The 12,026-nt window shown below is 46.8% G+C and overlaps 1 protein-coding gene across 1 annotated transcript; it reads right to left on the bottom strand.

The window, feature by feature from the left end:
- Positions 1–358: 358 nt before the first annotated feature.
- LOC311229526 (leucine-rich repeat neuronal protein 2-like) lies at positions 359–2,737 on the bottom strand (the record flags this gene model as incomplete). The annotated part of the gene is made up of 1 exon (XM_084315602.1): positions 359–2,737. One exon carries the CDS (start codon positions 2,735–2,737, stop codon positions 359–361), a length of 2,379 nt encoding a protein of 792 aa, XP_084171728.1.
- Between the last annotated feature and the right edge of the window lie 9,289 nt (positions 2,738–12,026).

Consider the following 12,026-nt stretch of genomic DNA (forward strand, 5'->3'; position numbering starts at 1 on the left):
AGTCCCTTTGCTTTTATTTCTAGCATGTTACATGATTCTTGGTACCGGATTTTAGGAAAAACTTTTTGATACCATTTTTGCCTGATATTGGACTGGTATCTGATACCAGTAGAGGTACAGTATCAGTGCATCCCTAATAAAGACACATTGATTGTCCAGTGTTCTTTCCCTGGTTGCTGATATTATATATTATGGTTAAAGTATTCTTTTACATCTTCTCAACACACATAAACTATGTCAATATATACTGTATATTCATATATAAAATAAATACAAATCTCTTCCTACGCCACTGGATGTACCAGGTGTGTGTGTGTGTGTGTGTGTGTGTAGGTGTGCGTGGTCAAACACATTCATCTCAGCAGTCTTGGTTTAATGACACTTTTTTACTCTGCCCCGGATGATTTTCGCGGCACTCAGATCTTTGATCGGTCATCTTGGCCTCATGACTCTTGACTTCCTGCACAGCGATGCTGTGGTATTCTCCGTCCTCCTTACCGGATACAGATTCCCAGCCCTGGCTCACCAGCAGCAGCAGTATAAGAGCGAGCAGCAACACGGTGAGTGCCGTCGAGGTGAGTTGTGGGCTCAGGGGCAGGCTGGGCCTCGGCTCGGGGGCCTCCTTCGTCCTGACCGACACGCACTGAGGCTGGCCGCTCTCTCTCGCTCTCCTGCCTGCACGCTTGGAGCCCTCACCGACCCCCAAATGCAGACAGACGTGGTGAAGTGTATCCACCTGCAGGTGAGTGAGGTTGAAGCTCTGGGTCCCGGCCAGGACGCGCCTGGTGTAAATAGGCGCGCGTTCCTCGACGTATATGGCCTGCCAGGACAGACGCGCTGAGGGGAGGTTGCGCCCGTTACGCCAGGAAAGAACGGCGTATTGCTCTCCGACCTCCCTCACTTCCAGACCGGCCCCTGCCCTGAAGACCGGACGTGCCCGTTGGTGAGCAGCCACGCCCCCCTTCCTCTTCCTTCCATGCACCCCCACGGTAACACTCCGCATGTCCGCCCCCAGTGCATTCTCAGCAACGCAGGTATATAACCCCGCCTCGTTGGAGGTCACCACGGCGATTTCTAAAGTCCCCTCAGATAGCAACCGGTACGGACCGGAGTCGGACGGAACGCGGCCTTGAGCCTGGCCGCGTGGGTGACGCGAGTGACGCGTGCGGTTGGATTCTTCGGAGGCTGCAGGGCTGAGGTGAGGAGAAGGGTCTGGCGCGCGGTTGGACACGTTGCCGGGAGCGGGTCCCAGTCTCAGCCCAGAGGGAGTCACCCAGTAAAGCCTCGGCTGAGGCTCTGCCAGGGCTCGGCAGTGCAGAGCCAAGCTGCCCCCCTCTCTCACTCCCATGAAGGAGGGCAGGGGACCGGGGGGGATCAGGGGGAGGCAGGACACCGACATCTCCCTGGCGGACACCTCTCTCACCCTGCGGGCCCTCAGCTCCGGGGGCTCCGAGCACAGCGTGGCCTGGGGCTGGATGAAACGGACCACCCTAGGGGCGCCTTTGGCCGCGCGTGCGTCTGGATGTGGCACCGTGTCGATGTGTGGATGCGAGGCCTCCTCCGCCGCCCAGCGAAACAGGCAGTCGCAGCGGAGCGGGTTGGAGTGTAAGCTGACCTCCTGTAGACTGGGCAGGGAGAGCAGTGTGCATCGGTGCAGGGCGCTGAGCGAGTTGGAATTGAGCATAAGACTCTCCAGCCTGCCCAGGCGAGCGAAGGCCTCGGGGTGTATGTAGGACAGACGGGGGTTGTTGGTGATCTCCAGCTTGGTGAGTTCGGGGAGGTTTTCCAGGGAGGCTCTCTCTATGGACACCAGCTCCTCCATGTTGTTCAGTCCGAGCTCCTTCAGGTGGACCATGTTCTTGAAGTCTCCCGTCTGAACCAGTTTGATCTGGTTCTTGTTAAGGTCCAGAAACTTGAGGCCTGGCACTCTACTCAGAGCCCGCGTGGGGACCGTGGTCAGCAGGTTATCGTAGAAGGAGAGACTCTCCAGACCATCTAACCCATCCAGTGCTTTCTCAGGCAGGACCCTCAGGCCCATGCCTCCGAGCACCAGACTGCGGAGGGATCTCAGGGCCTGGAAGCCCCGCTCAGGGAGGGCCTCCACGGGGTTCCCTCCCATCATCAGCACTTCGAGGCGGGGCAGCGCTTTGAACCATCGAGGGTCGACGGAGGTCAGTCTGTTGTCGTTGAGGTGCAGGCGAAGCAGGCGGTCCAGACCGGCGAAGACTCCGGGGGCCAAGGACCGCAAGCGGTTGTGACTGAGGAAGAGCTCCTGCAGGGCGGGGAGGGAGGAGAAGGAGGCGTCCGGCAGGTGAGCGAGCTGGTTCTCCTCCAGGTGCAGGGAGAGCAGAGAGGCCAGCGGGGACCTCACCGCCCCGGCGACGCCGCTGAAGCGGTTCTGGGACAGGTCCAGGTCGGTGAGGTTGGGCAGGGTGTGCAGCGCCCCGTCCTCCAGGCCGGAGAGGAGGTTGCTCTGCAGGCGCAGGGTGTGCGTGTCGCGGGGCAGCGGCGCGGGGAGGTGCGTCAGCAGCAGGTCGTTGCAGTCCACAGTAGGAGCCTCGCGGAGGACGGACTCTGGGGAGAACCAGGCCTTGATCTGGCAGGTGCACCGCGCCGGGCAGGAGACGCCATGCCACGGCTGCGGCTGTACCACCGCGGCGCCGGACACCCACGCGCCGAAGAAGAAGACGCACAGGACCAGAGCGCGTGACCGAAGGAGCGCCGGTGTCTGCCTCATAGTCTTCGCACAGGAGTCGCCTCGGACCAGAGAATGAAACGAGGACGTTTTACGAGTCGGTTACGAGGATTTGAATAGAAAGTCTTGGGTCAGAGATGTACGTATGGAAAGTCATGTGTGATATCAATGTGTCTCGAATGTCCATATATAACAGATTCCGCTTAGGGTGTTACAGAAAGGTGTGACAGTTTTACAAATACAAATACAAAGGTAACTTGTAAAGACAAGAAATTAGATTAGAGATAAGTTCTGAGATCTGTATAGTTTCTTAGAGGTCCATATTGGCTCTCTTGTGCCAAATAGCTTTTTATGACAATGTCGATGGTGGTGGTAGAACTGTAGTTGGAGAACGGTATGGTGATGGTCTTTTTCTTAATCTTACATCCTGGCAACAGGTGGAGGGGCGTGGCTTGGAGTCTGGCTCAGTGCCTAGTCAGGAGCACAACTAGAGAAGAGAGAGAGAGAGAGAGAGAGAGAGAGAGAGAGAGAGAGAGAGAGAGAGAGAGAGAGAGAGAGAGAGAGAGAGAGAGAGAGAGAGAGAGACACACACACACACACACAGAAAGATTAGTGAAGTAAACAGACTATAGAATGACATAATCCGTATCCATATTTAAGGGTTAATCCATGTATGGACAAATCCACATTGGAATACAGGTACAGAGCAAACATGTGTGCAGTGGCGGACTGGCCATCGGGACGTTCGGGACGAATCCCGATGGGCCGGAACCAAAGTGGGCTGGTCCAAAAAAAAAAAAAAAAAAAAAAAAAATCTTTTTTTTTATACTTTTTTTTTTTTTTTTGGGCCAGTGTGTGGGCCACTAATGTGGGCCGGTGTGTGGGCCAGTGTGTGGGCCAGTGTGTGAGTCGGTGTGTGGGCCACTAATGTGGGCCAGTGTGTGGGCCGGTGTGTGGGCCAGTATGTGGGACGGTGTGTGGGCCGGTGTGTGGGCCAGTATGTGGGCCAGTCTGTGGGCCGGTGTGTGGGCCAGTGTGTGAGTCGGTGTGTGGGCCACTAATGTGGGCCAGTGTGTGTGCCGGTGTGTGGGCCAGTATGTGGGCCAGTCTGTGGGCCGGTGTGTGGGCCAGTGTGTGAGTCGGTGTGTGGGCCACTAATGTGGGCCAGTGTGTGTGCCGGTGTGTGGGCCAGTATGTGGGTCGGTGTGTGGGCCGGTGTGTGGGCCAGTATGTGGGCCAGTCTGTGGGCCGGTGTGTGGGCCGGTGTGTGAGTCGGTGTGTGGGCCAGTGTGTGAGTCGGTGTGTGGGCCACTAATGTGGGCCAGTGTGTGGGCCGGTGTGTGGGCCGGTGTGTGAGTCGGTGTATGGGCCACTAATGTGGGCCAGTGTGTGTACCGGTGTGTGGGCCAGTGTGTGGGCCAGTGTGTGGGCCGGTGTGTGGGCCGGTGTAGTGTGTGGGCCGGTGTAGTGTGTGGGCCGGTGTAGTGTGTGGGCCAGTGTGTGGGCCGTATGTGGGCCGGTGTGTGGGCCATTATGTGGGCCGGTGTGTGGGCCAGTGTGTGGGCCGGCAATAAATCAATAAACAAGTTGCATAAACTAAATCAGATTAAAAATGATCACAGTTCTGGTTTGCCTTAAGATGCAGTTTAAGATGGGTCTTGAACATGGAGTATGTAGGGCACTCTCTAATCACAACTGGTAGGCTATTCCAGTAGTTACCACTTTTAACAGAGAACACAGTTTTTGCAATGGTAGTATACCGAAAAGGCACCTTACAGTCCCCTCTACTGATGGCCCTGGTGGTAATGCCAGTGTCTGCTTTCTGTTGGATGAACTCATTCAATGGGGGAGGGGCAAGTCCATGCAGAACCTTGTACATGAAGCAAGTATATTTGAAAACTTGGAAATTCTCGAAACTTAGCATGTTATGTTTTTCTAAAACATTACAGTGATGAAATGAAATTGGTTTCCTATCAAATACTTTTATGGCTTTTTTGTAGAGTAATTCTATTGGTGTAAGAGTAGTGACATATGAAAGAGACCAGTTGATAAAACAGTACTCGATGTGTGATAAAATCATTGAATGCAGAAACATCCTTGCAGCATTAACTGGCAGGCAGGGCCTGATCTGCCTGAAGTTTTCGATGTTAAACTTGACTGTGTTTGTCACTTTCTTCACATTACTTTTTGAAGGTCAATGTAGAGTCCAATGTGACCCCAAGATACTTGAATTAATGTACAATGTCCAGCTCCGCCTCTCCCAGAAACACATTAGAGTGAGTGACCTCTACTGGTGACTTTGTGAACATCATACACACTGTTTTCTTGGTGTTAAGTGAAAGACATGCTTTTGTTAGCCAGTCTTGAATGAGACATGAGACATCAGTGAATGAGATTCACGTTTCCTCCCAACCGCGAGTAGGCCTAGAAGCGCAGAAATGGAGAATGCAAAAAAAGAAAGGGTGGAGCTGAAAAAGCTAGAATTGCTAGTAAAAGACGCAGAACAATGTTCTAAAATTACAGACATGTTTAGTAGAGGAAGGGCTGGCGTTAGAGTAGCTGCTGCTGCTAATGATGATGAAGTTCAAGTGGAAGGACAGGTGCGTGCAGTAGCCTAGTGCATATTCTACTGTTGGTGTGTGCCGGTTCATGAGGGCTAGCTAGCCTATACTAGTTCTTGCAGTGATTTCAGTCATTCTATTACAAGACAATGTGCTTTCCGTATTCCTGATTCCTTACAGCACGTGGACGTAAATAGTCGTGACTCGTGACGTTTTTTCTCTGACTAAAAGTTTAGTTAGCAATGTTAGGACTAGTGCCCACCACAGCATCAGAAGCTAAAGTGCTAACCTAGAGAGCCAATCAGAACCTAGGACGGGCTGCAAATTAATTGGCTACTAATATTATAATAGTAAATACTCAAATAAAATACTATTATGTTCCCTTTCAAATTTTCATGTTGATATAATATTGGTAATCTAATTGATTGAATTGATTAGTTGCCATTTTACATGCTTAAATAAGATGTACCTTAGAATTCCCAACAGTTAGCCATGTTCTCGATTAGTCTCATCTACATGTTTGTAGATAACCACAGCTAACTAGCTTAAGCTAACAACTAGGTCAACTACTACCCCGTAGTTAAACAAATGTGATTGCATATAACAGCTAACTGCTACAGCTAAGTTGGTAGTTAGCCTATTCCATTAATGTTGAATGTATTTATGAAGGTTGTTGATGGTGGTTGGCGCTGAATAGCAGACATGATTCCGTCAGTCTGCCACAGGGAAGCTGTGTTTGCTGATGCTGCTCACGACCACCAGTAGCGTATGACTGTGTGAGTGTTAATGCTTGATGGTTTCTGTGAAGCGCTTTGTGGAACAATGCTGATATACAGTTAAGAATGAGTAATTCGCTTTTGGTTTTTAAGAAAATGGTTTGTAAAGCTATTTTTGAAAACTACAAGGGTGAATAATACTGTTTTTCTTTTGCTATTTTCTTTTAGAATACTGTTTTGGAGTCTTAATTTTTAATTTGTGTTAAGAATATAGGACAGGCATAGGCTATATAAGCATTGCTTCAGTCTGTACCTTCTCAGTCACTGTAAAATCAAATATTGTTAAATGATGGTGTATATTGTATTGTGTGAGATGATGACTGAATAACTACTACTACTACTACTACTACTACTACTACTACTACTACTACTACTACTACTACTACTACTACTACTACTACTACTACTACTACTACTACTACTACTACTACTTTGGGTGTTTTCAAAAGGCTGAAAAACGCTGTATGAATTCAAGCCATTATTATTGATTGCTGATGTTCTTCTTATGCAGTTGACTCTGAGGAAAGAGAGAGCGCCCAGTCCAGCACAGCTGACCCTGAGGGGAGAGAGAGCGCCCAGTCCAGCACAGCTGACCCTGAGGGGAGAGAGAGAGCCCAGTCCAGACAGACAGACAGACAGAGAGAGAAAGAGAGAGAGAGACACAGAGAGAGAGACACAGAGAGAGACACACAGAGAGAGGGAGAGACACAGAGAGAGAGAGACACACACACACACACACACACACACACACACACACACACACACACACACAGAGACACATACACAGAGAGAGAGAGAGAGAGAGAGAGAGAGAGAGAGAGAGAGAGAGAGAGAGAGAGAGAGAGAGAGAGAGAGAGAGAGAGAGAGAGAGAAAACAAGCTCTTGGAATGGGTGTCTGGGAGGAAGTGGGGGGTCTTTCGATGTTGATTAAACGGCAAGCAACTAATGTCATGAGTGCCAAATTAAAGGACAATAAATCCAATCTAACTGAAATTGTGTAGCACAGACCTTTTCTATGGATCAAAACCTCAATATTATTATGGTGTAGTTAATACTTCATGTTGTGAGGTTTCTGTCCTAACACATGTATCCTTAATCCCTAGGCTAATGAGGCACTAAGATGTTAGTAAAAAAAAAAAACATATGCCAATGACAGGAAGTAACGGTATATGTATGTGTGTGTCTCTGTGTGTGTGTGTGTGTGTGTGTGTGTGTGCACTGTGCATGAGTGCACATCTAGGGGCGGTGTGTAGATTTGGTCTCCCTGATGTTGACTCCTTAGCCACAGCCTTGGGTTGTTTAATACTGGACAAGTGTTTCATAACGGCCGTTGTGTGGGCCGGTTTCGGGGCCGGTGCGTGGGCCGGTGCGTGGGCCGGTGTGTGGGCTGGTGCGTCTGAATGTCCCGGGCTGAATTTGTGTCCCAGTCCGCCACTGCATGTGTGTCTACAACTAATCCAAAACAGGAGCAGAGTAGAAACAGTACAGGATTTCTTTTTAAACACAGACAGTATAAAAGGACAAATGCTAAAGTTGATATCAACATCCCCTAAAAGTGCATATCATAGTAAAGTGCATAATGCATAGAGGCACAATTTACAGTAAAAGTAAAAACCTAATCAAAGTGCATGATGCACAGACACACAAAAACAGCACTTACACAACCTGCCTAATAATACACCAAAACAAAATAGGATAATATACAAATCTAGCCTTTGGAGTAGTGTTGTCAAAAATATCGAAGTATCGATACATATCGATACTGAATATTTAAAATGGTTTCGATACTCATTTCCCGAAATACCGATACTTTCTGCAGTATCGGTACCAGCTGGCGAGTGTTCTACCGCAAGTTGTTGACACACTGTTCAAAGCACGCTTGCCCCTCCGCCTCCTCCGAGTCCAGCCCTCCCCCTCACAGAGCCGTCTTCAGTTTGTAAATAAACATTTTAGCTGAAGATGGCAAATGCAGAGCCTCCGCAACTTGTGCTTGTGGATAAAGAAAACAGCAGAAGTGCTGTTTGGAGGTACTTCGGGTTTGAAGTAAACAACGAAGGACAAGCTAAAGATGCACCAATGCTATTTGCAAGCGGTGTTACAGAGCAGTGCCAACGTGGATCTCCATAAAGAAATGAAAGAGGTTCGTGACAGCTTCTCTTTCAATGTCACTGTGACTGAAGCATTAAACCATTAACTCTAGTTTAATACATGGTACATTGTCTACCGATGGCGCATAATATCAACAGCTGATTCGTTGTTAGTAACGTTACAGCTTTCAGCTAACGTTAGCTACTGCTAGCCGTTAGCTCCGTTAGCTTAGCTTAGCTGGCCACATTTATAATTACTGCATGGAAACGGAGTAACGTTATAAACGTTTAAACGTTATGTCGAGGTCATACAATACTACAGTCGACATAAGGTTAACGTTACCCCGTTTCCATGAAGTGTTTAAATAGCAGCAATCTTGTTGAAAATGTAACGTTACTAAAATGCTCCGAGCATAGCCTCTCTCTCTCTCTCTCTCTCTCTCTCTCTCTCTCTCTCTCTCTCTCTCTCTCTCTCTCTCTCTCTCCTCTCTCTCTCTCTCTCTCTCTCTCTCTCGTTATCTTTAAATACAAATCGAAACTGTTACTAACTGTAATACAAACAGTTCAGTTTGTCAGGTACATGCAACACAGATTACATTGTTTACATCTGTCTGCTTGAGAAAATACCATGTTCTGCATCTGCAATTAAAATGATTGAAGTGAGATGAACAGTTATTTTTAAATGTGTGATCTAAAGATAAACAAAGGGTTTTAAAAGTGTTATATTTATCTTCTCTTATAGTACCAGAGAGAAGCTGAGGAGAATCAACCAGCAACAAAAGCTAAATTTGTTAAAAAAAAATATATATATATATATATATATATATATATTTATTATTATTTTATTTATTATATTATATTATATTATATATTATTATATTATATTATATATATTATTATATATATTATTATTATTATATTATATTATATTATATTATTATATATAATATATTATTATATTATATTATTTATTATTTTATTTATTATTAATTTTTTGGTATCGAAATGGTATCGAAGTATCCATACTTTTCAAGGTATCGTATCGAAGTCGAAATTCCAGTATCGTGACAACACTACTTTGGAGTTATTCAGGCTGCGCACAGCACTGGGGAAGAAACTGTACTCATTATTCCACCTTTTAGGTGGTTTGTTCATGTTTACCAGTGAAGAGCCCAACGGTCAGTTGTAAAGAACGCCGGCCCCGGCAGAAGATAAACATGTGACATGTGACCTGCCCCCTGGGGGGGACGGAGGCAAGCTGCAGATATTAAAAAAGCCAATACAGAGAGTTATATAAATATAATGGAATATAATGCAGTAAGGCTCTCGGGCATCCTGTATTGCTCTCAAATATGTATTCTCCTGTATTATTATACAGGTAAAAAGGATATACAGTATAAAATGTTTTGACCCCTTTTTCTTTACCTCTTTTGGGAAGGGGGTTGTATTTAATATGAGCTATATTAGAGGGGGACACCTCTTCTCAATATTGAGGGGGACATGTCCCCTGCAACCCCCCCCCCCCCCCCCCCCCCCCCTAATTATACGCCTGTGAACAAACAAACGGCAAACATTTACTTAAAAAAACGGTCAAAGACTTCATGTTTAAGGAAACGCTAGAGGATGAGGTACAGGCGAGGATGCAAACAGCCTCTCATTAGAGCTATTCAGTCTTAATGATGAAGCCTAAATACACTGCACTGCTAGCTGGTCTACCGACTACCGCCAGCAGCAAGCAACTTCAACTCATACAGAACACAGCAGGCCCCCTGATCTCCAACCTACCAAACTCAGCTCACGTTGCCCCACTTCTCAGAGAGCTGCACTGTCTCCCCATCGCTGCACGAATCCGCTTCAAGGTCCTTGGAGTCCTACCTCCAGTCAATGGTCTCTAATTACACACCCTCAAGACCCTTCCGCTCTGCATCTTCTGACCGCCTCAGACCCACTCCTATCTAAGCTCCTGGCTGGGGTCATCAAAGAGAAGCCGGCTATTCTCGGTCCTTGCTCCACAATGGTGGAATGAACTCCCCACCAGTCAGGAAAAATGTTCCGCCATCGACTAAAAACACACTTCTTCAATCTATATCTTAAAAGAAAATAGAAAAAGAAACGCTAACCTTACTGTTTTTTACTATCATGCACTTTGCTACTAAATAATCTCCCTTGCCTATATATTACTACATGTACCTACTATGCTATCTATCTACTATCTGTCTTTACTACTATGCACTCAAAACATATTGTTACTTAGCTGCCAGAGTTGTACCCTTCCTGCTGACCTGTTGTACAGAACTTGTAAGTTGCTTTGGACCAAAGCGTCAGCTGAATGACTAAATGTAAATGTAAATACTACATACTGGGAAATAAAGTACTCTGTAGACAAATGGAATGCTTTGGGGGTGGAGGAGTAAGCCCAGTAACGGAGGGGCTGGGAGGAGGAGAGCGCGGGCAGTGGGAAAGGATAAACCAGCGTGAAGGTTTTAAACACATCAAAGGAGTCCCGGCTCGAAGGGAGATGTGGTAGGTTGTATCTTAAACGGCTTTTGATTGGTCACGCAGCATGTGGCTGCCTCTTGGTCATACTTCATCTGAGACAACGCGACAGTGACGGGCTGCCTCAGCCCCACACCCTGCTCCCTCGCCCCTTTAAAGGGGCACTAAGGCAGTGTTCACACTGCAGGCAAAAGGTGCTGCACTATGGGGACCTGGATGAATCTCCCAGGGGGAAGTGCCTTTTGAGCTGCTCACCGACAAGAGTGAGTATCCGTAGTATTCCATTACATCATCACTGCAGACATCTTGGTAGCCAGAAAACAGCTGATAGTAAGCAAGTAGATTGGATTAGATTAGATTAAAATGTATTGTCATTATACAGCACAAGTACAGTACAACGAAAAGAAGTTTGGTATCCAACCAGAGTGCAAATGTAACAGTAAAGTGCAACAGCAATATACAATGCACAGGTGATTAAAATGGGTATAGAATATATAAATGAGTACTACTGAGTGTAGTGCTAATCAGATGTATGTACAGAGTTGTAGTATTAATATATACAGTGATACAGGTGGCCCTTTTGTGGTCCTTTTGCTCATACAGTATGTGATTCAGATCAGTTTTTTCACGACAGTGTGAACAACACAAATCACATGGAATCTGATCTTTTAAATTCTGATTTGGGCCACTTTCATATGTGGTCCTAAATCCGGTACAGGTCTGATTAGCTGGCCTAGTTCTACATTTTATGTTTTATCGCCTGTTAACATCAGGATACTTCAAACCCTTGATGATTTACAGCCATTTAGTCAACAAATGTGTTGTACCAGTGTTATTTACAGCTGAATCTAGTCCCCACCCCCAACACATGCACACACACACACACACACACACACACACACACACACACACACACACACACACACACACACACACACACACACACCACACACACACACACACACACACACACACACACACACACACACACACACCTACAACACACACACACACACACACGCACACACACACACACACACACACACACACACACACACACACACACACACACACACACACACACACACACACACACACACACACACACACACACACAGTGAGGCCTTGGGTAGCGTCTGGCACCTGGGCACACAGTAGTAGGGGGCAGGGTTATGGTATGGAGGAGTTATAGGTCATAGTGTCCTCATGCCCTAGGGGTAGTGTTGTCAAAAATATCGAAAAATCGATACATATCGATTCTGAATATTTAAAACGGTTTCAATACTCATTTCCAGAAATATCGATATTTAATTATTAATATTTTATTTTATTTATTTTTTATTTTTTTAATAATCTAGACATGCGGGCAGCGGGAGTGACAAAGGACGACGCAGATGACAGAAACAGATGG

Source organism: Notolepis coatsorum (genome assembly GCF_963971535.1).
Source record: "Notolepis coatsorum genome assembly, chromosome: 6".
Classification (NCBI taxonomy): Eukaryota; Metazoa; Chordata; class Actinopteri; order Aulopiformes; family Paralepididae; genus Notolepis; species Notolepis coatsorum.